This window comes from Glycine max, chromosome 5 (assembly GCF_000004515.6).
Source record: "Glycine max cultivar Williams 82 chromosome 5, Glycine_max_v4.0, whole genome shotgun sequence".
Classification (NCBI taxonomy): Eukaryota; Viridiplantae; Streptophyta; class Magnoliopsida; order Fabales; family Fabaceae; genus Glycine; species Glycine max.
In genome coordinates this window covers 32007202-32034677 of record NC_038241.2, presented here as the reverse complement: position 1 = coordinate 32034677, position 27476 = coordinate 32007202, and the positions used below count along the sequence as shown (strand labels likewise).

The following is a 27476-nucleotide window of genomic DNA, read 5'->3' as shown; positions in this document are numbered from 1 at the left end:
ATGAAAAATTCAAATTTAATACTTGAATATGCAAAAAATGCGATAATTAATTTTACAGGCAATTTAGTGACAAATTAATTCCTAAATTTTACAATTTAATGTCAAACTGTTCATAAAAATACAACTTATTAAAATTGATTCTTAAACATTATAACTTAATGACAAAATAATCTAACAAATTTAACGATAAGACTAATTTATCACATTTTTTGTATATTCAATAATTAAATTTGTATTTTTCATATTTTAAGGATCAATTTGTCATTGTATCCACTGACGGATCTAGGTTATAGGATATAGGGGTAATTGCCACCACAAGATTTTTTTTTATTTATATATGTGTAATAAAAAAAATTATCCCATAGAAAAATAGATATTGTCCCATAAGATGAATTGTTTTAAAATGAATGTAAGAAAATATAAGAAATAAAAAAGAGAAAATAAAATGTTACTAATCTTACTTTTTTATTCTTTTAATTTTTTTTTATAGTATTGATAATAAAAAATTATAAAACATTTTTAATGTATAAAAATACATAAAAGATAATTATAATTTATAAAAGTATAAGTATTTTGAATTTTTTTTGTCATGACATTACATATGTTGTGGTACCCGGTGATTTTTTGTATGACAGTATTATAAATTATTTCTTGTCCCACTAAATTTTTTGTTTGATCCGTCACTGATTATGTCGCACTTTTGTGGTCGAGTTTAGCTATTTACCAAAAAATTGTAAATATGAAGCTTTTTTTTAAGATGTAAATATCAAGCTTTGAAAAATGATGTTTTTGTAAATACCAAATAACAAGCTTTGGAATATTTCGAGAGCGTGTGCGCAAAATATTAATTAATACCATGTGTCAGAATGGTATATTTTGTTGTACCGCATGTTAAAGTGACATATTTAATCATTTTTCATATATTTTACTAAGTTTTATCAACCTAACAATTGAATAATGTTATTTAAACTTGTTATTCAGAAGAAAAAAACATGTTATTTAAATTTTATGATTATGCATATTAAATTTTAAATAACCCAGGGATTCATAAATCATAAATATGTAATTTAATAGTATTGCTTATTGTAAATAGCATATTATACATTAAAATAAAACAATTTATTAAGAATTAAATAAATTTTAAATTAAGACTATGTTCGAACATATTTTAGGTGATTTAACTTTTTTTTATTAGTTGAAAAATTTATTTGACTGTCGGATAAATAAATTTATTATTATTATTTTTTAATGTTTTTAAAACATTAATTTTTAACATTTCTTTTTATATTTTATTTTATTTTTACTATTTATATTTATCAAATTTTCAAGTTATTATTTTTAAATAAATAATAATTTTATTATTTTTTTATTTTATACTTTTTAGTTACGGTTAGTTTTATCAAACATTTATGCTATAATAAATTCTAATTATTAATTTTCAACTTTCAATTATCAACTAATTTTATTATTTTTTAATTAATTTTTCAACTAATTTTACCTAACATAATCTAAATTCACCGGACAATTTAGTGGTGGTTTATACAAGATCCAATTTTCCTACATTGTATACACAAATAAAATTATCTATTTCTTGAAAACTTCAATATGAAGGTTCTTTCAATACAATTGTCATGTGATATTTTCTCTAAATTTTTTACGATTTCTTATTATGTTATGATTTTTTTTCTTAACTTTATTCATATTTTTTCACATCTTAACTTTCTTGTCTTTTACATTTTGATAATTATTTAAAATTTTGAAAGAAATAGTAATAAAAATATATTATTTTTAATAAATTAGAAAATAAATACATGTTTTATTATATATATAATCCTAAATATAAAAAAATTTATTTATAATTTTAGATTTACAAATTTTATTTTTATAATTATTCTTTTCAAAATTGGTAAGATAAATAACATATAAAAGTACATTAATTCAGCATATATTATAGAAAATACGCTTTATTGCTTATATTGATCATAAATTAATAAAATTCAAAGTATAAAAATAAATATAATTAATTAATATTTTAATTTATTTATAAGTTAAATTAATTTTAATGAGAAATATTTAAATAATATTAATTAAATTTTCCATGCAAGTTAGTAACAATTTTCATAAAGAATACGTAAGGAAAATCAGTGCAGGATAAATAGAATAATTAAAAAAATAATGTTTGTCTGTTTTCCCTTTTGATCTTAAATTGATAAAAATTCAAAGTATATGCTCTTTCCCTTTTGAGTTTTGCAGTTTAAACCTCTGTTTGGATTCTTAGTGAGGACAACGTGCAATGTTTGTCTACATCTAGATTTCCCTTTTTGATCATTTCTAATTGCAGAATTAATTCCCTTTTACTGTCTTGTCCATAAGTGAATTTTCCTTACAATTTTCATTCTGTTTGATATATTTTTTATTGCAAAATTAATGCTTTAGTCCTGAATTTGGGTATGAATTTTTTTTATTCTTTGAAATTTAAATATTTTTTTAGTCTCTAAATTTTAAAAATTATATTTTTAGTAATAATGAATTGACATAATAATTTTTAACTATCTTAAATTAATTATTATTTTTAACCATTTAAATTTGTATTTAAAAATTGTCACAAAATACTTAAAAATCATTATAAAGTGTCATTTTATTATCTTAAAGGATAAAAAATAATTTTTCAAAATTCAAGGATAAAAAAATATTTTTAAATTTTAGGGAAAAAAACATATCTCAATAGACTATAATAATAATTAAAGTATTCTTTATTTATTTGTAAAATCAATGACTAGTTAGATTAGATACTATACTAATAAAGATATTGTTGACAGATCAACATGGGTTTTGTATCTCGAGGCTTGTTATTTTCATTGGCAATACTTGTGGTTACTTCGAAGATTTTGGGAAGACAGAAAGTAATATGAAAGTGAAATCAACTGTTTTTCTGTCCCCCAAGTTTGAACTTGGACCAGGATCAGCTACCACAAGGCATTATTATGACATTGAGTTTCCAAGAGGTCACGTTGCACTCAAGAGTTTCAGTGGTGAAGTAGTTGATGAAGCAGGGAACCCTGTGCCTCTCCATGAAACTTATCTCCACCACTGGATTGTTGTGAGATATACTATCAACAACGTAAAGATGTGACACACACAAGGTATGATGATGGCCTTGGACACTTAACCACTCTGATTATATTTTGGTGAGGAACAGTGGCACATGCCAGAGAGATATTCTTCCACAATACTATGGCCTTGGATCCGAAACACGACGAACAGACACGGACGTTCCGGATCCTTTTGGGATAGTTGTTGGTAATCCTGCAGAAATTCCACAAGGGGTATGTGGAGAAGTGGATGATCAAGGTCCATGCCATTGATACACGCGGTTTGGTGGATAAAATGGGGTGCACTGAGTGTAAGTGTGATCTTTATAATGTTACAAAGGATGAAAATGGAGAGCCTCTAAGACCAGACTATAAAGGAGGTATGTTTTGCTGCTATGATCAAATGCAATGCAGGTTGAGGGAAGGCTTTGACGGAACAAAGAGGAGCCTCTACCTAAGATACACGGTAATGACTGGGACAAGTTCATGGTTCATGTTAAGATTTATATTCTTCATGTTACGGATACTATAAAACCATCACATGATTCTAGAGGAATGATTAATCCTGAGCATGATTCCCGGATAAGTGAATTCATCAAGAAACATGTGAACAGAATAACAGATTATCTCAATTTCAATTTAATTTCTAAACATAATTCCAAAACAGATGGTTTGGTACAATATAAGTGACCAACAGTGATAGTTTCTTGGTTGCTGATTGATTATCAGGTTGAATCTTGCAGCACTGACCACAAGGATGGTAATGGATGTCTTGATGTGAAGAGAACAAGTCTCCCAATGAAAAAGGGTGGTTATGTCATCTATGGTGTTGCTCATCAGCGTTCAGGTGCCATTGGATGAACCCTATATGTGATTTTCAATATTTGTCTTTCTTAAATATTTGGGTATAGCGTTTTTAGTCTTTTGTGGCATGACATTATATAAAAACTAATCATTCAACAAGGTAATGAAAAATAGCCCTGCCCCTTAAATTAAAAGGGATTGTAGATTTGTACCTCTTTTTTCTTTTAGTCTTTCCATTTAATAGTTTTCAGTTGATTATCACAAGTTTATTTTACAAGAAAATGGTGAGAGCTCAGAGCAGTGAATTGTTTGCTGACAATATATTAGTAATTGCATCTTTTTGCTTACATTTGGTATACAATGAAAAACAAAAGATGAAAAATTGCAATTACTAATAAATTTTGATTTAAAATTTATATATTGTAATGTAACTTGTTTTCAGGATGGAAGGGTTATATGCTCTTCAATACCAAGATATGGAAATGGAAAAGAAGCAGGAAATGAGGCAAATTACAAATTACATTGTAGGAATGAGCACATGTTATCCTCCACCAGGTTCTGTGAAGATAATTGATGGTAAAACTTTCACTATGGAATCCAACTACAGTAGCAGCCCTGGGCACACAGGCGTAATGGGGATTTTCTACCTATTGGTGGCAGAACAACTTCCACGCCAACACTTCAAATATTCTCCTCGTTCTTCATTCTTTACCTAAATAATATATTTGATCGATAGGTGCATAGTGACATGCTAAATTGCTAATATAAGTAGTGCCATCTATGGTATCTAAATATCTATGACGATCAAAAGAAATAAAGGCAGCATTTGATAGGTGATAATCTATTGAATTATTTCACTTTTTTAAGTTTTTAGGAGATTATACACTATATTTATTCTAAATTATATTTGTTTATTTTAAATAAATAATTTTAGAATATAAGAATGAAAGATATTATTATTTTATTTTAAAATTTTAATTAGGATTCTTATTTATTCTCTTATGTGTTTATTTTTCATAATAAAGAATGAGAATTAGAGTTCTAATAGATAAAAAAAAAAGAAGACTACCATTGAATCCATTCTCTAATTTTGGAGCCATCATCTAGGTTTTTCTTCTTTGTGTCTCTAACTCTCTAGGAGCTCGATCTACGGATACAAGTGAACGACTACTCGACTAGAATGAAAGCTCAAATCTCTTGAGGCGTGTATGGAGTTCTATTTTCCTTTTCTATGTTTATTGTTATTTTTTCTTTTTCATGTCTAACTAAACCTCTTTTTATTGGGGTTAGGTAAATTTGGATGCAACTTAAGGATTTCTTCAATCAAATCAAATATAAATATTTTTTCTGATTTCTATTAGATTTGTGTTGGCAAAATTGTAAATCGACCTTCAACCCTGAGACAACACTGGATCTCTTACCTTTTAAAGATTTATTACTTGGTACAACTTAATACACTAGGAGCTTAGTAAGGGATGAATTTATTTTTATCATCATTGTCCAACATAAAATTTGACTGGGTCATTTATTTAAACTCGAATACAATTTGATCAAGATTAGTACATTATATCGATTTTAATATTATGTATTGTTTAATCGTAAAACAAAAAAAAAATATAAAACTCAAATTAACTTATATTTTATAATTTTTATTAAAATGATATTATTATAAATATAGTATCATGATATAAAAAATATCTATTAAATAAAAAGTTTTTTTTATTTAAAAAAAGTATTTGTATGCTAACAAATTAATGATAATTGTTGTTAGTATACTACTATTTGTATAAGTATATTTAAATTTATATAGAATTATATTAATATATATTAATTCATTAATTTATATTATTAATATATGCTAATAATAATATCAATCTAATTATATTAATAATAACATTATTACTAATAAATATATAACACATTTAGTAATAATAAAATCTCTTTTTTCGCTTATGATTTATCTTTCCCTTCCTTATTTTCATCCATCTATTATTTTTTTTTCTTTGTGCCAAATAGAACATTCATGAAATATTGCGTGTCAGATAAATTTTAATATTAAAAATCAGTGCATTTTGAGATAAAAAGACTTTTAGAATGGTTTAATAAATGTATTTTGTAAATATTTTAAGCGGAGATAGCAATTTAAAATTTCAAGTTAGCAATCATTAATAGAAAATTTCAATGACAATAAACTCGAATAATGTATTATTAGAACATGTATTATGTAAGTTATTTATCTTGAACTTGTGAGACCTGCAATACTACAAAAATTTAAGAACTTTATTAAAAAAATTATTTTAATACTAAAGTTGATAGATTAAGTATTTAACTTAAGTCACATTAAATTTTGGATTAAAAATATTTTTTTTATAATAATTAATTAAGGAACGATTGTATAAACAATGAACTTAAACAATACACTATCAAATCATCAACTCTAATGAAAAAATTGTTAAATAACAGCTTAACTTTAAACAATTCATTTAAGCACTCGCTTTAAACATGCTCTTAAGAGACCAAAATAAAAAAAAAAAAGAAAGAAAACAAGTTAGTGTTAACATAGAGTAGCAATGTAAAATATTATAATTTTATACTATTATTTTAATTACATAGCATTATTTATAATAAACTTATTAATTTTTCCTATCTTAAAAGACTGACGATTTATAATATTTATAATTTATGATTGAATAATAATATAAAATTTTAACCGTATGATTAAAACTGTTTTACCACCTTTAAATTCAACTAAAAATACAAGTAAAAGTAATAAATTAACCTAATCAAAATATGACATGTATGGTTCGTGTAATAACCAATAAAATTTCATTTGGTAAACCACACTGACGGAGCCATATAGGGACGGGGAGCCATGGCCCCCCCCCTCCCCCATCAAAAATAGTTTTTCAAAATTATAAACATATATATCTATAATAATAATAATATGATTTATAAAAAAATAATTATTTCTAATGCTTAGTTTCTTTTATCTTAACTCAATTAACTTACAATTTAGGATAAAAGTTATTTCTTTTCCGCGAAAATAAAAAGCTCATCATTTGTTGCTTCTCTTTTGGTCAATTATAATTTTAACATTTTTAAGAATTTTTGATACTTTTTTCTTAACACAAACATACATATTAGTTGTTTCTCTTTCTTTCTCACTTTTTATTCTCTGAACACCTAATGTGTACTTTTTTATCTTGATATTATTGTTGTGCAAGCTATACTTAGATAAAATAATCATTTCCTTCTAAATATATGTAATGCTTAGCATATAATGTATTTTTCCTATCTTAATGCTAAATTTTTTTATGCATTTTCAAGTAGATGAGTATAGATTTTATCTATTTTTATTTATAATAATTATATAAACAATTTATCATTTTTTATGTAATTGATTATTTTTCTTCATAACTTTGTATTTATATTGCAATTTAGTGTGATATTGCATATTAAAAATATTCATGAAATTTATTTTCGTTCCCCCAAAATTTTAATTGAGGCTCCGTGACTGGTAAACCATCTTAATAACTAGTTATTTCGATGTCAAGTGTCATATAAGTTAGTTTGAAAAAAATAAAAAAAGACTTAACGAGGAAGTTAGCACCTGGCAGCAGAATGAAGGCAAAGCCAAAAGCACTTGAAATGAAAAAACCTTTCCCTCTCCTCTTCCCTCACACTCACTCTTCATTCCAAACCCCATTGCTCCTCCCGCACTCAACTCAACCAAGGTTCTCATCACTTCTTTTTCTTTCTTTTTTCGAATGTTTAAATGTAAATGCTTTGAAGCGCTTTTCTATCCTCAACTTGGTTCTGAATTCTGATACTCCCCTCCACATTCGCTTCGATATTCCGCGCTTAATTCCATTCATGTCCTTTTGTTTTATTACGATCATTGTGAAAGCTTTGCTTGGGCTTCCTCTTCACCGTTTCAATAGTGTGGGAGCAAAACTGTTTTACTTTTTTTAATATTTGGTTTCAATTTTGACGCCAGCACAAGCATTGTTCCCTGTGCTGGTAATCGGCTACGAAATGGAACTCTTCAATTTTTTTTTCTTCTAGTTATTATCCGAAAATAAGTAAAACATTCTTGGTTAAGAGTAATATAGTTCTTTATGCATTAGGCAACTGCTAATTACTTGCCTTTTGTTTATAAATTAAATTCTCTCTCTGTGTGTGTTGGTGAAAATATATTTAGGAAATTTGTGTGGAATGATTTGTTTGGATTAACAAATGTTACCGCGGTTACACTTTTGCTTGGGGGGTTTGACCCCCCCCCCCCCCCCCCCCCCCCCCAAAAAAAAAGTACTGATTGAAGAATAAGTTAGGTTTGGTTTGGGAAATTTCTGGAATGTTTAGCTTGGATTAACAGATATTACCGAGGTTATAACTTTTTGAAATGCTTATGATTGAGGTTTGAGGGTTTGATTTTGTTTTCCTTACAAATACTGGTTGAAGAATAAATTAGGTTTTAATCTAATGCATTCCGCCAATCCTTAAGTTAAATATTTTACTATGCCTTCAAGAAAATTTGAATGATAAATTGCTAATGTATGTGTTATTTATTCTGTACAATCTAGATTATATGCTAGTTACCACTTAAAAAGTACTATTTTATTGTTGATTTGATGATATTCATTCCAGTATGTAGGAGATTGACAAGTTCTTGTTTACCCCCCCTTTTTTTTTGTTTTCTAGGATAGTGGGATGATCTGAGCTTTTTGCCATGGAAACAAGAGAACATGTTGTTGCACCAAAAAAACCAACCCTTACACCTAAGGCTATAATACACCAAAATTTTGGCAATAGGGCTTGCTATGTGGTGGAGGAAGTGAAGGAGCTTCCTCAAACTGAATGTCCAGGATTGAGTATTCCACAAATGGGTCCTTGCCTTTATCGTTGCACATTGCAGCTTCCAGAACTTTCTGTTGTTTCAGGGACCTTTAAGAAAAAGAAGGATGCAGAGCAATCTGCAGCAGAGATTGCTATAGAGAAGGTATCACTCAGTTCCAATCATTGTGTAAATTATTAATTCTTATTATGTCATCATTCTGTTTATGGTTGTTGTGAACTTGTGATATGGACAGCATTTAATTTTCTTCAGTCACAATTATGTTGAATCTAGCTACAGCCTTATCTCACCTGCCTTTTGAATTTTTTTATCAATTTGTTCTAACAAGTGTTATCTCACATGCCTTATGAATGGCTATTAATGATTATATTTAGTTTTAGTCCTACTTTGAAGACGATCATGGTCAAGTGGGTAGGATGGGTTTGTTTTCTTGCATTTGAGAATGTCAATGCCAGACACTCTGGTATTGCCACTTATGTGAATATTACTCTTTTGTGTCTTCTAGGATAGCTAAGGAAGTATTTTCAGTAATAATCATGCTTGTGTAATGTGTTATTCATTTAACCGGAAGTCTGGAACTTAAATTGCCGGAATTTTTTATGGATGTTTTTTTTTTGGCCATTTCCCTGTATTGGAGGGGATTTTTTATGTGGGCTTGATCGTATTTATCCGGACTCATTGTCTCATTGTTTCAAACATATATATAATCTCTCAAAAATGTTATGGATAGGCATATAATTTTTTTTTCTGATATTGATTCTACTGCTACAATTTGTTTTATATGTATGCATCCTATTTCAATGGTAATGTGATGTTTTCTTATAAATTTTTTCTGCTACATAGGAACTGGCTTTATATTGTTATATCTTTTATTCAAGTGTTTATTGTCTTGAGGATTATGACATTTTAACTTTCACCGTGATACAACTATTAATTAGTCTCCTGCAGCTTGGCATTTGTACAGAGGCCATTGATCCCACTCCACAGGAAGCACAAGAAAGTTTAGTATCTCGAATTGCCTACATATTTTCTGAAAAGGTAGGTAATTTGTTTTAACCTTGTATATTAGGCCATGAAGCTAGGACACACATCCTGTATAAATTTTAAAGATAAAATGACGGAGGATTGGATAAAAGTGCTATATTCTTTTGGTTCTTTAGTCTTTACCAAATTGTTTAGTGGCAAGCAAATAATTCTTTTAGCACTGGTCTGATCCCTAAAATCTGTTGGACATTTCTAGTTGGGAGACATTAAATTCTATGAATTCTTTATATCTACTTCATTTGCGGTTTTTGTCTCTTCCTTCTATACTTTAATTTTAGTAAAGAATTTACAATTATCTTGGATAGCTATATCACAGTGACAAATTAGTCAAAAGGAAATTTAACTTTAGATGCCATGTTGTTCCAGTATTGTCTGTTAGTGAATTTTAAATCAGTCTGATATCCATTTTTCTTTGCCATTTGATACTTCTACAGTTTGTTGTATGTGATCATCCACTCAGTGGTCACATTCGAGCAACTTTGTTGAGGAAAGGTGATCTTTGTGGTTCCATTCCTATTTCTGTCATTGCTTTCTATGATGCAAAGCTTTTCAGCTTGTGTAAATGTATTAATCCTGAGGTGGAGTCAAACCCATTTTTAGTTATTTCATACATAATGAATGCCACTGCAAACTTACACCAGTTTCTTGCTACTTCTGAACGACATCTCTGGATTAGAAGGCTGAGTCCATATCCACAAGATATTATAGAGTCATTGATGAAAGAAAATGGTTCTCAAGAATGCATTCAGGTTACTGCCGTACACATTCCTAGTTCAGTGGAACAATCTATTGAAGCAGTGACTCTTCATATTTCTTCAAGAGAATATTACCTTGATATCATTGCATATGAACTTGGTTTTGAAGATGCCTCCAATGTTCTGATTTCAAGGTATGATGACTGATGACATTACAGAAAAGTTTCCTAGTTTTGATGATTGCTTTCTAACTTATTCTTGTCTACTGGGGCTCTACAGGAATTTGGGAAAAGCTTCTTCTGAGACAAGGCTGTTCTTTACTGCTTCAAAATCATATCTACTGGATCTATCTTCTAAATTTCCAAATGGAAAAGAAACCCTTTATTTAAAGGGATCTCTGAATGTAAGGGCAAGTTACTTCGCGGGGCAAGATATAACTGGTGATGCAATATTAGCATCCATTGGATATACACGGAAATCTAGAGATCTTTTCTATGAGGATGTTACGGTTCGGTTATATTACAGGTCTCTTTAAATTCAAATGATTCATTGAATTGTTTATTGCATAATTGTCAACCTTGTATTGCCTTCAAGGTTAAACTTACTAGTAATACTTGATATAAATAAAGGTGTTACTGTTATCATGTCATGCACTTTTGCTGTATCATAGTGGCCAACCAAAGTATTTTTTTTGCTTTTGCAGAACAACTTCTAAAATGTTTTTGTTGGTGCTTTGATTGTAGAAAACTTCATCTTTACTCCTTTGTTATCTGAACTAAAGTAATGCTGATTATTTTATCTGCCTTATTCTGCTCTTTCTATTCTGACAAACTTACTATCAATGATCAATCTATCTAAACAATAATTTCTCCAGGTGTTTCCTAGGCACCACCATGATTACTGAAGTTTATAGAGATAAAAAAATGATAGTAGAGGAAGAGAAACAAGGAACAGATAAAGTAATTAGGCTGTAACCAGTGGCAAATCCAGAATTTTTTCTTAGTGGGGGCAAAAAATAATAATACTATTTTTATGGAAGAAAAATATCACAAGCTTTTAAAAAATACATAATGTGATGACAAAAAAAAAAAAATCCTGCTGTCTCTCCAAACTGAATGTTTACAATAGGTAGGAGCCTTTTATTCTTAAACTCAGAAGTTTACCTGTTCTTCTGATAGAAACTGGATCAGAAACTAAGTGGATTTTATTGAATAATCAGGATATTCGATAGACCTTGTTTTCTCCCCACTCTCTAACAGTACAATCCTTACTCGGATGATAGATATTTCTCTCAAGCTCCTCTTGTTTATAGGCAACATGCCTTATTTAAATTATTCCAGCCTACTAACTAACTAACTAAGGGCTATGGGTACCCAACATCTTCAGACTTTGGTTTCTCATATGCCTTACCCTTTTTGAGTCTGACATAGTCAAATTTTGTCCCTTGAATTGTACATTTGCCAAACATTTTCTTTGGTGAACATCATTTACAATTTTGTCTTTTTTGGGCAATAAGGATTTGTCAATATCTATCTCTGCAAAATTGTGCAAGTTTGCATCATTTAATGACTATCAGATTGCAATACAGGATGCTTCTAGGGAAGACCCCAGGTGGGATTTATAAATTGTCTAGAGAGGCAATGCTCGCATCTGAGTTGCCATCAAGATTCACCTCAAGAGCAAACTGGAGGGGTTCTCTTCCCAGGGATATACTTTGTATGTTTTGCCGCCAGCACCGTCTGTCTGAACCTCTCTTTTCATTTCATCCTATCAAAACAACATCTGGATTATCAGGATCATGTTTGAAGGTTGCAGAATCTGATGAGAATGTGATTGAATGTGTCAATGGGGTCTCTGTAACAAGTCCAAAGCATTCAGATTCTGAGTTGTTTAAATGTGAAATAAAATTACTTTCTAGGTGTGGAGATTTAATACTTTCGTGTTCCCCAAAGGATTGTTATAAGAAGCAGAATGATGCTATTCAGAATGCTTCATTGAAAGTTCTATCATGGCTGAACATGTGTTTTAGGAGTATGATTCTCCCTTTTGAGCAGCTTTATGAGACTGCAGACAACTTTAATATTCAGATCTATTTCAAAAACATTATCAGAGATATTTTAGCAGGCCAATCAACTCACAATGGTCAGCTTAATGGAATTCAATGCAATAATTTAGTTGAATCAATCTATATGAATTCTTCATGTGACATGCTGGGAAATATAGTGCACTCGTTAAAGATTGAAGGTCCATATTCTGGTGTCTGTCCATCCAATGGATCTTTACCTTGTATAAGGTATTCAGTTTCTTTGGCTGTAGAGGGTGAGAATCTGAAAGAAGTTATTGAAGTTTGTGATGAGTTTGAGTTTGAAGTGGGAATTGGTGCTGTGGTTTCCTATGTTGAAGATGTTGTGATGCAGATGTCTGTTGGTCAGTGCGCTTATTTCTCTTCAAACTTACTTACTACTGAGTTGATTTTTGCTTCAGCTGGTGATTCAGTCAAAATGCTGGCCTCGTTATCTTCTAGTGAGTTGCCTTCTCTCAACTTCCCCCCCTGGTTCAGTGTGGGTTAAATTGCTGACTGTGTCAATGCCTTTATATTTTTATTTTTCAGAAGACTGTTGTATGGAATATGAAATAAGTTTGATCAGGGTTGCTGAACCTCCTGAGGAAAGAATGGAGCAGGCTCTTTTTAGCCCTCCACTTTCAAAGCAACGAGTGGAATTTGCAGTGCAACAAATTCTAGAATCCCATGCTACTACGTTGGTATACAAAATATTTTCATCTTTGGTTTTCTTTGGTTATTCTGAATTGTGAATTTGATGTTCTCTTTCATCACAGATTGATTTTGGATGTGGTTCTGGAAGCTTGTTGGAAGCATTGTTAAATTATCCAACGTCTTTAAAGAAAATGGCTGGTGTTGATATTTCACAGAAGGGTCTTAGCCGTGCTGCAAAGGTTGCATCTTACATTCACTTTCATATAACAGTTTTCATTTTTGTTTTTTTAGAGTACTCAGGGTGTATGCTTAGTTGTACAATACCAAGTTTGATTCAGTTTTTCAAAACATATAATGTTGGGGTAGTCTTGTCAGAACAAGATAGATCTTAAAAACATGTCAAAGTGATGAATGTTATAGACTTAGTTACATGTCCCAAATTTTTTGCTTAGTTTGAGAAGGCTGTTATTTTGTCCATTCTGTGTGTAAGTCTTGTTTGTTCATCACCTGAAGTTAGCAAATTGTTGCTATGCGCATAATAGTGTCCGTAACTTTTGAAAATATCAAAGTAATAGGTCATACTATTTTATTATTTTTTGATCAATAACACCTAACACGGATGAGCTCTTTTTAGTTGAGGGAATTAATTTAATATTCGAGGATGATATCTTTGATTAAAGTAGCATCTGGCTCACATTTAGTAAGTATGCACATTTGATCTTGGAGATCATGGTCTTGGAGGACCTAGTTCTTTGTGTGGGAAACCCACATCATAATTTTATTCTTGGGTATAAATGTGAAATTTCATCATGAAATTGTTTGATCCAAGTGACAGGCTAGCTCACTTAGTCGAAAAACGCTTGGTTTTTGTTGTGTGTATATATTTCTGTTAGTAAAACTGCTTGGTTTTGTGTGCACGAGTTCTGCAGGTACTTAATTCAAAACTAGTCACAAATTCAGATGCTGGTGGGCAATTGACAAGCATCAAATCAGTAATTCTTTATGAAGGTTCGATTACAAATTTTGGCTCTCAATTGCATGGATTTGATATCGGCACTTGTTTAGAGGTAAATTTCATAATCCTTTATATGTTCTGCCATTGTTCACTTCATTTTGATATGGCTGTCATAATGTAAGACTTATTTCATATCTATTCTTTCTACAAGTAAATCATATATAATGATACATGATTTGATTATTGTTGAGTTTAGAATATGTTTAGTATCTAACAAAAGAGTTTGCCGTCAATAACTTGGGTTTGATCTATTAAATTGCATTGTGTCATGATTTCTGTATGACCAGGCAATGCTTTTACACCAATCTAATATAAACTGGAATTAAATTATCTTCATGTGAAATTGGAAGTGAAAAAAAGAGTTAGACTGTGAACAATGGAAATTTGCAATCATGGGAATAGCTACATGGGATGAAATTAGTTGGTAGAGCAGGTGAGGAAGATGAACATTTATGATGATTTCAAATTTTCTTATTTCTCTGCAGTGACTGCCAGTAACTGGTTTCATAGTAGTATGCTCATGTTTGCAAGCATTCATTCATCTACACATTCTATTTCAAGCACCTTAGTCTTATTAACTATGTAATGCTGCTTAGCGTGGCCATTATCATTCTTTAGCCAATGCATGAACGAACAGTTAAATACTTCTGCATTGTTATAACTAGGAATTGCATATGTATACCTCTCGTTACTTTCTGCACCAATTCACTGGAAATATACTTCATAGTTTATATTAAATATTTGAATTGTTCTTGTATTATGTTATCACTGTCATGTTCCTGTGCCCTGTGATAACATAATTTTTTCCTTGTGCAACACTATTTACACCTATGAATCCTTTGATATGAATCGCTTATACAATTTAGGTGATTGAACATATGGATGAAGATCAAGCTTGTCTATTTGGGGATGTGGCATTAAGTTCTTTTCGTCCAAGGATTCTCATTGTTTCAACGCCAAATTTTGAATACAATGTAGTACTCCAGAAGTCGAATCCTCCAACCCAAGAACAAGAGGAATCAGACGAGAAAACCCTCTTACAGTCATGTAAATTTCGTAATCATGATCACAAATTTGAGTGGACAAGAGAGCAGTTCACCCAATGGGCATGCGACTTGGCTGCTCGGCACAATTACAATGTGGAGTTTAGTGGGGTTGGTGGTTCTGCTGATGTTGAACCCGGCTATGCTTCACAGATTGCCGTGTTTAAAAGGGATTGGAAACTTGAAGATGATGTACTGAAGCATGCTGATGAACACCATTATAGTATAATATGGGAATGGAATAGTAAAAAAGAATAAATTCTTTGAAAACTATACAGTGAGACTCGTACAGTTCTTTTAGGTAATCGGATTGCCGGTGTTTTTGAAAGCAGACAAGCAGGATAGATTGTGGATGCTAGGAGAGAAGAGAAAGAGAATTTACAGGTTTAGGCAGGGCACTGATTAGAGAAAAAGGAAATAGTTGATAATAATATTGCCATTCGTTGCATTTCTCAATATTATTAGCATATTACATCTACCTTATCGGTTCAATAAAGAATATATGATTTAAAATTAACTTCCAAAGAGTATATTATGTCAAGCAAATTATCAATCATATTTTCAATAATATTTTGATTCTTTAATTTTATGGATAATCTATAATTTAAATTGATTCTGTAACATGACAATAAGAATAATGAGGTATATTGGATTAAGATTTGAAGGGATTATAAAAAGGCTCTTTTTAATATAAAAAAGTTTTCTAATATTTCATCAGGACTTTTAAATAAGAAAAATTATTATGTACTGATCATATAAAATAATTTATATTATTATTTAATTATAAATTTTGTTTGTGTATCATCACTAAACTCTTTAAATAATATAAATATATACAAATTTGATGGTATTTTATTAAGATTTTTTTTTATAAGTTATAAAAAATCTTTTGATATTAAAAAATATGTGACTAAGTTATTCTGCAATAAGTTAGGAATTGATTAAAAAATTGACATATAGTTGCTTAAATATCACTCAAAACTGTTCTTAGTTATTCTGCAATAAGTTAGGAATTGATTAAAAAATTGAAATTATTCCTCTTCCTTTCAAATTTTCTTAGCATTTACATTTATGGCTTTGCATTGCATTTCCTGTATCTTTCTTTAAAATTTAAAATTAGTGCTCTACTTCAGCCAAAGTGTCCTCATCAGTAATCATAAGATACATGCAATATCCTCGTACCTTCCATAGGCCATCACTTGCCAAAATGATGAATTCAGTGTCTTCATCGATCTTCCGAATGGTTCTGCCGTAATGTGCTCCTTCAGTTTTCCATCTCCAAATGCTCATGCCATTGCTAATTGGCCATCCACTCTGGGAACATTCCCTAACTAAATCATATATTTTTGCAAATTCAGTACTGGACTTGGTTAAGCCTCATTAATGACCCACTTTCAACCAACTTTAATTACTCATTACCTGGTTTCTTAGACACAAAACCTCCTCTACTCTCAATAAGATCTTTTTCCTTCTCTGGTTCATGATCCACAGTATGTGGTTTTGCTCGACCATTTTTGCATGATATTGCTCGAGAATCACCAACATTGACTACCAGTAGCTTTACTCCATTAATTAGTATTGCTGCAACAGCTGTTGATCCTCCACGAGAATCAGCTATGCTTTCTAAAATCTCATCATCCATGGCTTTACATGCTTTCTTAACAGCATGCACTGGATTTTCCCAGAATTCAGGCTATCCATGCATAGTTAAGAAATCAAATATTAGTGAGAATAGTAATGGTGTAGACTGAAATAAAACAGTTACTACAGGATATACCTCAGTATATTTTCGAATAGATGACTTTGCAAGTATTTTGCAACTTCATGACCGGAGTGACCTTCAAATATTGCATACAACCCTAAGTCATAACCATCGAGATTCCTGTGTTGATTCATCTGTCCTTGGATCAAGTGATATCCATGGATGAAATGTCGTGTAGGAGGCTTATTCTTTTCATCTGCATCTTTTGTGACTGGACCTTTGTAGTGTTGTTCCTGTGTTTAGCAAAAGTTACTTTGTGAACTTCAAGCTTTCCTTTATTAGACGATCATTTGATTTTGGTTAGAACATGCATGGAAATGAAGTTTTGTAGAGAATGAAAAGCTAAAATGTTTATTTAATCAAGAAAGAAGTGTCAAGCTGCAAAGCTATTTCTCATAATCGTAGACTGAGAAAAATCATGTGGATAATCTGTTTAATTATTGCACTTAAAAGCAATGCTAAAATCTATACTTGATTGTATAAGGGCAAGAGGTAAATAGCTTGCTTATGTAACAGAAGCTGGAAGGAATGATAGAGACTAAGAATCATAGGTAAATGGCTTGTACTCCCTGTGGAGTAAATGTCCAAATGAGAAGGTTAGTATGTCTCACTTATTTAAGTGGAAATGGTCAGATTAGAGACTGAGATACATAGATCATTTGAGAGGAAAAAACAGTTACAAATCATTGATTGTATTTTTCACATACCCATCCAAGAGCATTTTTCAGATTATAACTGCAGATTCGTTCACCGTTGGATCGGGATGATTTTTGAACAGTAGGTTCTAAACACATGATATTTCAAATTGTTAGGTTGGATCTTGAAAAAAGATATGTGGAAAAAGATAAGTGTTTCGCATTCTGCTCTATATTTTAGAATTTTATCTTCTAGTCTCCATTGTACCAATTAGGGGTCTGTTTTGATTTAACTGTTTGTAACACGTTTTAGTGCACTTATTGGAGGTTTTTCTTGTATCTTCATTGATTATAGTAGAATTATTTCTTTGGTCTAGGTGATCTATAATTTTTATCCTTGCATTGAGGGGTTTCCATGTTAAACAGATTGTGTCTATTTTTTTTTTTAAATTTCTATTTTACACTTTATACTTTATTGGTGGTTCTCACACGTTCTTGCAATAGGAAAATTTATTTTCACTGTCTATTATTCTGTTATAGAGTTTATTTTTGTGTTGGCTTATTTCCCCCATAAAAAATGTACATGAATATTAGTAAGAATGCATATAATGACAAGACTTCGTTAGAGAAAGATAGGATACCTCTGTAGCCGTTGGACCATCATCCTCTGGTAAGTACTTTGCTTCCTCTTGATGGTCATCCACTACATCATCATCATCATCATTTGCTTTTTCTGCATCCGTGTTGTCACCAACATCATTCTTATCCTTATTCTCATTATAATTCTCTTCTATAGTAAAGTTATCCTCTGGCTGCTGTTAACTGGAAATTAAAGATTTGCTGTCTAAGACAATGAGGAAGGTGCACTACCAAGAAATTAATCAAACTGAATACTTTGGCGATAAGGATATGCATAATAATTTATTCCATGAAATCAACCAAACAAGTACTGGACAGGTAGGAGACAAATACAGGAGACAAAATATGGGACAATGTTCTGAAAACGTGGTAGAAACTTTTGAAAGAATGTCTGATGATGAGTCATAAGACAAAATGCTTTATTTCTTTGACTTTAGAACAATTCTTTTAGTAACTTTAATGTCATATTCTGATTCAGATCTCACAAGAAGTGAAAGAACCCCTGCCACTCCATTGTTGTAGTTACTCAACATGTAATATTAGCACTATTTTCAACTACACACACGCACATAACAACCGTTCTTTAACATGTAATATTAGCATCATACTTTCATTAATTGCAATGATAATGCTTAGAAAAATGGCAGAGAATAACCTTTCTTTCAAGAGAGTCCACATAGCTTTCCCTACTTGATATCCTCCTCTTTGAATATAAAAGGAAGTATATTAGAACATCATTCCATATAAGCTGATAATATCAGCAGAGAGAGGACAGAAAACCACAACCACTGTCTTGTGTTAATTTACTGCTGGATCTTACTAAATTTTAGGAATGTGTTACCAATTTATTCAAGTTCTTTTACGATTCTGATCAAGCAGAAGTATAATAAAGGTGCTATAACAAACAAAGAGGAGTCCTAACAACACATACTCTCACTCATTGGTTAAAATGTAATGAAAATTTTAAAATAAAAAAAAGTCATTAAATAAGATACAGAACCAACGGAATTCTTTTTTATTTCTAATAAATTTCAACCAATGAAAAAGAGAGTATTCAAAAGAGTGTGTTGGAGAATATGACCCTAGCATTTCTCAACAAACAAATGTTGCTAAATGGCACTAATACAATCTAGTTCGTAGATGTGACAGTTTTCTTCAGCCAGAAAAACAAATTCGAGTATATGAATTCAATTGCCACGGTTTGTTTTGTGAGAAGCCTAAGGCTATGTTTGGATGGAAGAATTTGGAAAGCAATGTAAGGAGGAGCAATTTTCCGTTTTGAGAATAATATTCTTCTGCTTCAAAATCCTCTGTCCAAACAAACCCTTGGACACATAAAAGTTGCATGCAAATACCTTGAATTCAGAAGGATGTCCATCACTAATCAAGGTTGACTTTCTTTAATTCAAGTTAGAATTGGCCTGCCCAAGACAAAACCAAAATACATATCAAGCGCGAAATACTTAAAGAGTGAAAACAAGATGTAAGCGTCATATTCAATTATGATGGTGCACAAAGTCATCACTTGATATCAACAAACTATTTATTTGGATTACGCTAACTAGAATTTCTTTACATAATTTTTGTTTGGAAACAAATGGAGGAGAGGAAAGGGATTCTTTTTGAAAAATAAATTTCAAATATTTTGAATGGATAAAACTAAAATCCCTTCCTTCTCTTCCAAATATAAATAATACTAATAAATTATTTTCTTCTCTTTCAAGTAAGTGTTTTTCTTCTCTCTTTCCTTCTATTAAAATCGTTCCTCTTCTTCGTTTCCCTCCGTTACATGTTTAGTTTTGCTTTCAATCATTTGATGTGGTTTTTTCACGTCTACAGACTACACAGAAGCTTCAACTTGTCTTAGACAACTTTGACGCGATTTCCTGGCTTTTAAACATGTTGCCAAACACTCATTAAAGTGTTTTTCGATGTGCTCGGAACATCTCCAAATTCTCACTTTGACGCTAGCGTATATATAACTGCGGTTCACTTAATACATGATTAGTAAATAAGTAACCATGCGGCATATATACACATGCATACGTTCTCCTTTTCCAATAAAATGATAACAAAAAAACTTAGATGGGGTGTCACACACATATTAAGCAGCGTGGGTACGTACCTTCATCATATTTGTTTGATGCATGACTTTGTCTTGGTTGAGTTCTGAGGATATGACAAACAAAAGAGTTTGGAAACTTTGAGAAAGAAATGAAAGCATGGTGAACTATAAAACATATTTGTTAGTGTGTGAACCATGTGTTCAGAAAAACCCAAATTCCATATCCATTAAAAATAAATTCAAATTAGAATATATAAGAAATATAACCTTTACCCCTTGAGTTAGATGAGCTTATTAGAAATTTTAGTGTTATGTATAATAACATTATTTGTTTTAGGTTAAATTACTCATTTGATTCCTATAATTTGAAAGTGATTTTTTTAGTTTCTATAATTTACATTTTAATTATATTTTAGTCCCTTTAGTTTTGAAAGTAATTTTTTTTAGTCCTTATAGTTTGTATTTTAATTCTCATATAGTTTGAAAATGATATTTTTTAGTCTTATACTTTATATTTTAATTCTATTTTATTCCTTATCATCTAAATAAGAGTAATATTATCTATTGTAATTAACTATAAAAATATTAACAAGTAATTTATAATTAATTTATCGTAAGATAATTTATAACAAAAAATAATTAATAATTTATAACTAATTTGTAGCTAATTATTTTTATATTTTATTTGTAGTAAGGACTAAAAGATAATTAAAATACAACTCATAGGGACTAAAAATATCACTTTTAAACTATACGGACTAAAAGAGAATTAAAATACAACCTATAAGAATTAAAAAGAACACTTTTAAACTACAGGACCTAAAAGAGAATTAAAATGTAAACTATAAGGATTAAAAAATTATTTTCAAACTATATGAACTAAAAAAGTAATAATCATGAAATTATAAGAATTAAATGAGTAATTTAACTTTTATTTTAAAAGATAATTGATCTATTAGTTAAGTTGATTAGAGTGTTGTACTAATAACTGAAAGTTATAAGTTTGAATTAATTTGTAACACATATTTTTTTAAAAAAAAGAATTTCGGATTGGGCCTCATATATATCAGTTAATCTATATGAAAGCTTACAGATTAATTCATCCATATCTTTTCATGGAAAGACAAAATAAAAAAATTATTAAATTATTAAATGTATTGACAATTTTGCCGGATGCACGCAGGAGCGCCCAAGGACTTGTCTCGTAGTTATGGATTATTTCAGGTCCATAACGCAAACACTTACTGCATCCAAGAGTCGTTTTTATGATTCATTATATATATATATATATATATATATATATATATATTTTTTTTTTTTTTATCAAAGTGTTGTTGGCATAGTGATTTTTTTCGGACTTCTATATGTTTTGCAAGTATTTTAAAATAGTTTTTAGCATGGTGAAAAATTTGTTTGGTTACATTAGTAATTAGTAATAGCATCTGATCTCTCAAAAAAACAGTAATAGTATTTGACAAACGAAGTGTTTTGTGAAATGCTTTTTTAACTGGTGTAAAGCTTTTAGTTTTTAACTTTTTATATTTTTAATTTTTTTTTGAATTTATCTTTTGTCCCTTTTCCTACTCAAGTAGGTTTTATCATCCTTTTCCTGTTATCATTACATTATTTTATTATTTTAACATTATATCGTATTTTAAAATATTAATAATAAATTAGTATGACAATAATAATAAGAAATAATCTTTAAAAGCACAATGATATTAACATATCATTTAAATTTTTTTTATTTTTATTTTGTTTTAAACTTGATTGAAATATTTTTAAATATAATATAGAATTTACAGTATAATTTACAATAAAAAATTGAAATTAAATACATAGTTAAAATGATTAATCTTTAAATAAAAATATAAGAATTTAAAATTAATTAAAAAAACTAAAATTAAAATTTATATAAAAATATCATATCTATTTCAATTTTTTTTATTACTCAATTATTTTATATTTATAAGTAAGAACTTTTTTTTTTTTTATATAAATGTCATGTCAAGTAATAACTTTGAGCTAATCTAACTTTTCAAGTTTCACAAATCACATGACTTTTCATACCATTGTTAGTTACCTTTTCGGTTATACACAAGTGTACAATAAGATACTCTAAAAATAAAATATTCCATCTTTCATAAAAATAATTCTAGGTCATGTTTTATTTATCTCTTAATTAAATTTTGAATTATTTAGGTTTCTTTTTCATGATGAATGGAATGATTAAGAAAAAAATCCTTCCAAGACATTATAATTAATTAAAAATGATAATATTACAAGAAAGCATGATTAAATAAAAGGAAAGAAGAGTATTTAGGCATCTTAAAGCACTTAGACTTTACTGCGTTTCTTTTGTGTCAAAGTTGATTCATTCAACAATTATTATTGATGGCCTTCATTCTCATAATTGCTTCTCTTGTTTTTCTGTGGATTGTTTCTCTTTGCAAAGTTCTTCTTCTCCCCCGCATCCCTTTCGGCAACCATTTTACGCATAACAACGGTAATGCCTCTTTCTTCGTTTCGCCCCAATTTCTTCTTTTCCTCATTTCCCTCGTTTTTTCAGGCAGAGCATTTCGGAAGAGAAATGCCTTGTTGGTTATTGCTCATCCTGATGACGAATCCATGTAAGTTCCCAACCACAGTTTTCTCATTTCTAATGTTAAATTCCTACGATTTGGATCCTCTCCCAAAACGCTGCGTTTCGTCACGACTAAGAGGGTCTTTGTGTTTGATTCTCTTCTCGCTTTTTTGTCTTTAAAATTGTTTTCCAATACAATCTCACTTTATTCAAAAATCAATCTCTCATACAAAATCTATCAAAGTTTGAAAATTGTTACCAAAACAAGTGTTTTAAAGACCAAAAATCGAAACAGCTGAGACATGTTTTCTCATCCTCTTCTTTTTGTTTTGTTTAAGTGCTCAATCGAAGGACAAACTTTTAGAAAACTGAAATGCACTTGGGTGACAAAATTTTTTTAGAAAATATAAAACTGTTTTTGAAAAAAGTAAACAAACTAGACCTAAGTTACTATTCTAAATTGTACAAAAGTGCATCTTTGTTAACTTCAGGACATTTCAGGAAATATTATCTGTTCTTTTGTTTTTGTGTTTTTTTGGGTGTTATAGCTATATGGTATAGTGAAGGCTTTTTAAGTTTCTAGCATATATTTCCTGCATTATGATTTCATACCATCTTGAAGTTTTGTTTCATTTCTGCAGGTTCTTTACTCCAACTATAAATTTTCTGACTTCAAAGGGGCATAATGTTCAAATACTTTGCTTATCTATTGGTGAATAGCTTTGCACAATCTGTTTTTGTCTTATAAATTATAGAAGTTTTGGTATATATGTGTTTATGTTCATCTTTTCAGCTTTTTGTATGTTAGTTTAGTCTCATTTTTTTTTTATTAATTTTAATTGTAGTTTTCTTTATTCCCATTCTGTAGCTGAATTTTCTTTTTAAGTTGGCATCTTTCTAAATTAAGCTAGTTCAGTTACTGTCTTGAAAAAGAATTTAATTTTTAGCTATTTTCAGTGTATAGATTATTACATTATTATTGAATAATGTCGCCACTTCATATACATTCACACATTGGCAATGCTATTAAGTTAAAATAGATAATATGTAAAAAGAAGTTCAATATTATTGCTCAGATGATAATTGACTTAATGTTATAATCAAACCACTAGCTTGGGCTACACAACTCAGGTTATTTCATGCTATCAGCTTTCATTGTTTACATTTAATAGGAATTTTCTTTTTCTTTCCTATAATTCTATTCATGTATATAGAAGAAAGAAATATAGACTGGGGAAGAATGGACCTAGCAGAGTAGAGGGATCACTTTGGGGAATGGGTGAGAAGGAGAAGGAAGATTCTGTGATTGGGAGAATAAGACAGAATGACTGAGAAATAGTAAGGAGGGGGGATCGAAAGATTGTGAGGAGTCTGTTATGGGGGAGGTTGGTATTAAGAATTGAGAGAAAATTATGAGGGTTGGCTGGGGGGAGTTTCCTGGTGTCTGGGACCCCATTATTACTCTGTTTCTGTTTTCTTGTACATCTCTGTATTCCTTGTTTCTCATAAATTCAGAGGATTACCTTTGAGTTCCTTTTTAGCAATTCTCCATTTTGCATTATTATTATATATGTATTGCAGTCCTTAACGATCTTTAAATGGAATATTTATTTTTAATTTTAGAGATTTAGGGCAAGAAATCTATCTTAGAATGTTAGCTATAAGATTTTCAATGTCACAAAACCAAAGCTTCGAAGTTTGTGTTTCAGTCCATTGGATAGTTTTTAATTTTTATTATTTTTCTGTAGGTGATGCAGATGGCAAAGGAAATATCAGAAAACAAGAGCTTTTTCAGGCTTGTGTAGCCCTCAAGGTGATTTACAAAATGGCATAAAATAGTTGTGGTTTCAAACATAATATCAGAGCTTCTCTATACATATTAAACATGGCTCCTGTTGGGGAAGTGTTTAATTTTTTATTTTATTTTTCCTTAGATCACTTAGTGGTCATACCTTTCCAATCTTAGAACATAAATTTCTAGAGAAACCTAGGTAGACTTTCCTTGATAATGTTCTAGACATAAGTTAAAGATGACAGTATCTGACCAAAATTTAAGAGGGGTATTGTTTGTTTGACATTGAAAATTGTGTACGCAGGTTCCGATGCAACAAGTGAAGATTGTCAATCATCCAGATCTGCAGGTTTTGATCCAATAGGTCTCTGGAAGTTATAATATTTACTATTCTGAATATTACTGTTAGTTCCTTATATTGCCGTTGTTTAACTTTTTGTCATACCTAGGATGGTTTTGGTAAAGTTTGGAGCCATAACTTATTGGCAAAGATTATTGAGGAAGAAATAACCAGATGTTGCATTGATATGGTAAGACTGTGCTACCTTAGGCATGTTTTGGCAGACTAGTACTTACTTCCTGTGTAAATTAAGTCTTGTAATGCTCCTTCTCACTTATCCCTTTCTCCACAGATTATTACCTTTGACAGCCATGGTGTCTCAGGTCACTGTAATCATCGTGATGTGCATTATGGAGTATGGTAAGTTGAACATTAGTATTGATCTATCAAAGAACTATAACTGGAAAAATCAGGGGATATAGTAGCATGATTGGATAGGCTTAGTTCAAGGGAAATAATGGTTCGTTTTTTAAATGCTCTCAAAAAGCTGAAAAACAAGTGTTATTTATTCAAAATAAGTTGTACAAAAAATGCACCAACATTTGCACATTTTGAGAATTATTTCATGCAATATAATTTTAAAATTGAAATAACAATAAATGAATCATAATGGCACACACTGTATACTCTAAGCCCATTGTCCCCCACCCTTTATCTTGTTATTACAAATAACAATAGCCATTTTCAGCTGCGGTGTTATTTTGTTCTTGTTACTGTTAGGAGCAGCTTAGTTTGTTTGCTTAAAAACACTTCAATACTCAAATAACCTTGAACAACTTTGTCCATATCTCAAATAAAGGATAGGGGTTCTGTTAGGCTCTTGACAATCCATGCAAAACTTGTTGGTATCTCAAACATGGATCACTTATAACAGATTGCATCCCTGAAAATTTGATTTTTTAACTGAGCCCAATGGTGTCATCGATCCATATAGTCAACCTTACCAAGTGGAATAAGACTTTTGTTGTAGTATTTTGCTTTTCAGATTTTTAGAATTTTCCTTGTGGATTCTTTAACAGCTCTCTTTGCCCTCATATATGTGATCTCTAGTACAGTATTCAAGAAAAAGAAAGATTATGGGAGTTAAGTGCATGAGGATTCAGGACACTCACTATCCATGATTTGTCTAAGTAGACTAATTGCATTATGTTCTCTCATTCTTATGCTACTGTCTCTTACATTGAAATTTTTTCCATGTTGTAAACAGCAAGCTACTACATGATACTTTACAAAGGGATATTGAAGTTTGGGAGCTTGTATGAATTTGCTTTCTTAGTTTTATTTTCTCATCGTATTTGACCAATTATTTTATTATAACTCATCCAAATTGTTCTATTCTCTTGGGTTGTCTTCATTATTCTTAGGTTAGCACCAATATTTTGCGCAAATATAGTGGTCCAGTTGATATCTGGTTGTCCATATTTTTGGCCATGCTGCACACAAATGGAACAATGCAGTGCTTGGTAAATGAACATTCTCGTAGGAGCGTTATTGCAATGGCCCAACATTCAAGCCAGTGGGTGTGGTATGCATGCTTTACCTTTTATTATAAAACTATAGACTAAATATCTTTCCTTGAAATCTGCAAATGTTTTTTAGTTTGGATTTTATTTCTTTCAATGTTTTTCCTTCCTTTAATCTTTGCCCTTCTTGTGTCAATATTGCAATCCATCACACGGGACATCTATGTGATATATATATTTAGAAGCTTCAACTGAAATTATCTGAAGAGGCATTGCACAACAGCACATCGTTTTTTCTCCATCTAAATTCATTTCTGCAGGTTCCGCAAGCTTTTTGTAGCCTTGTCCAGTTATACCTATATGAACACTCTTAGAAAGGTATAAATAATAAAGTTGCAGTGCTGAAGGAGTTGTGTTGCTTGAGAGATCAGCTTTCATTTGTTGCAATCCTGCTCCTGCTCTGTATCTATCAACTGGCTTCCGGGTTCAAGCTAATACGTTGTGTGGATTGTACCCTGTGGCTCAAGCAGCCTTTCACTTTCTCATGACATGATTGAACGGAATCACTGCTAATTTTCTTCCAATTATCCTAGGTGAATATCATTGGTCTGGTCTATGTTTGTCAGATTTTGTTTACTAAATTTTCAATTTTTTGTATTGATAAAACAAATATTCTTTACTACCGACGTACTAGCAAATAGCCTTGAATCCCGCATTACTTCTTTCTACTATCAATCTTGAATTACCCACGGGCTAAAACTTTTTTTCCTTTATCTGTAGGAATCAAACTTAGATATTAAAGGATTTACACTCGATTATAAAACACTTGTATTTTGGTTAAATAAACTCAAACTAAGTTAAGCTATAAAGGATGCTGGTTTTACTTGAAGTAACATTTGCTCTTTTAGTTTGTTACTTATTATTACTATTTT

At 30.4% G+C, this 27476-nt stretch overlaps 2 protein-coding genes, 1 long non-coding RNA gene and 2 pseudogenes across 8 annotated transcripts; 3 read left to right on the top strand and 2 right to left on the bottom strand.

The window, feature by feature from the left end:
* Positions 1–2825: 2825 nt before the first annotated feature.
* Positions 2826–4612, top strand: LOC102668074 (uncharacterized; annotated as a pseudogene).
* A 2861-nt stretch (positions 4613–7473) lies between these two features.
* On the top strand, positions 7474–15720 carry HEN1B (protein Hua enhancer 1b). Of its 2 annotated transcripts, none has more exons than XM_014775634.3 (10): positions 7474–7630; positions 8598–8895; positions 9700–9789; positions 10230–10684; positions 10770–11015; positions 12079–13013; positions 13105–13253; positions 13329–13445; positions 14136–14273; positions 15088–15720. In XM_014775634.3, the coding sequence occupies exons 2-10, from the start codon at positions 8626–8628 to the stop codon at positions 15520–15522; spliced, it is 2835 nt and encodes a 944-aa protein (XP_014631120.1). In that variant the 5' UTR covers positions 7474–7630; positions 8598–8625; the 3' UTR covers positions 15523–15720. The 2 variants fall into 2 exon arrangements, with proteins under 2 accessions (XP_014631120.1, XP_003524107.1); XM_003524059.5 differs by having other exon boundaries at positions 13102–13253.
* LOC100784930 (probable protein phosphatase 2C 28) lies at positions 14854–18833 on the bottom strand (annotated as a pseudogene).
* Positions 18834–18955: 122 nt separating this feature from the next.
* On the bottom strand, positions 18956–20720 carry LOC121174896 (uncharacterized). The gene is made up of 2 exons (XR_005891501.1): positions 20426–20720; positions 18956–19721 (listed from the first exon to the last, which is right to left on the bottom strand). It is a non-coding gene; the product is annotated as an uncharacterized lncRNA (long non-coding RNA).
* A 1715-nt stretch (positions 20721–22435) lies between these two features.
* LOC100527883 (GlcNAc-PI de-N-acetylase domain-containing protein) lies at positions 22436–27293 on the top strand. 5 transcript variants are annotated; one of them, NM_001248199.2, is made up of 10 exons: positions 22539–22871; positions 22935–22995; positions 23591–23661; positions 24698–24762; positions 25046–25090; positions 25191–25271; positions 25374–25441; positions 26289–26337; positions 26446–26606; positions 26865–27293. In NM_001248199.2, the coding sequence occupies exons 1-10, from the start codon at positions 22760–22762 to the stop codon at positions 26926–26928; spliced, it is 777 nt and encodes a 258-aa protein (NP_001235128.2). In that variant the 5' UTR covers positions 22539–22759; the 3' UTR covers positions 26929–27293. The 5 variants fall into 5 exon arrangements, 4 of the variants coding, with proteins under 4 accessions (XP_014630805.1, XP_014630803.1, XP_014630802.1 ...); XM_014775317.3 differs by having other exon boundaries at positions 22444–22995; positions 26787–27252; XM_014775316.3 differs by having other exon boundaries at positions 22456–22995; positions 26865–27252.
* The last annotated feature ends 183 nt before the right edge of the window (positions 27294–27476 follow it).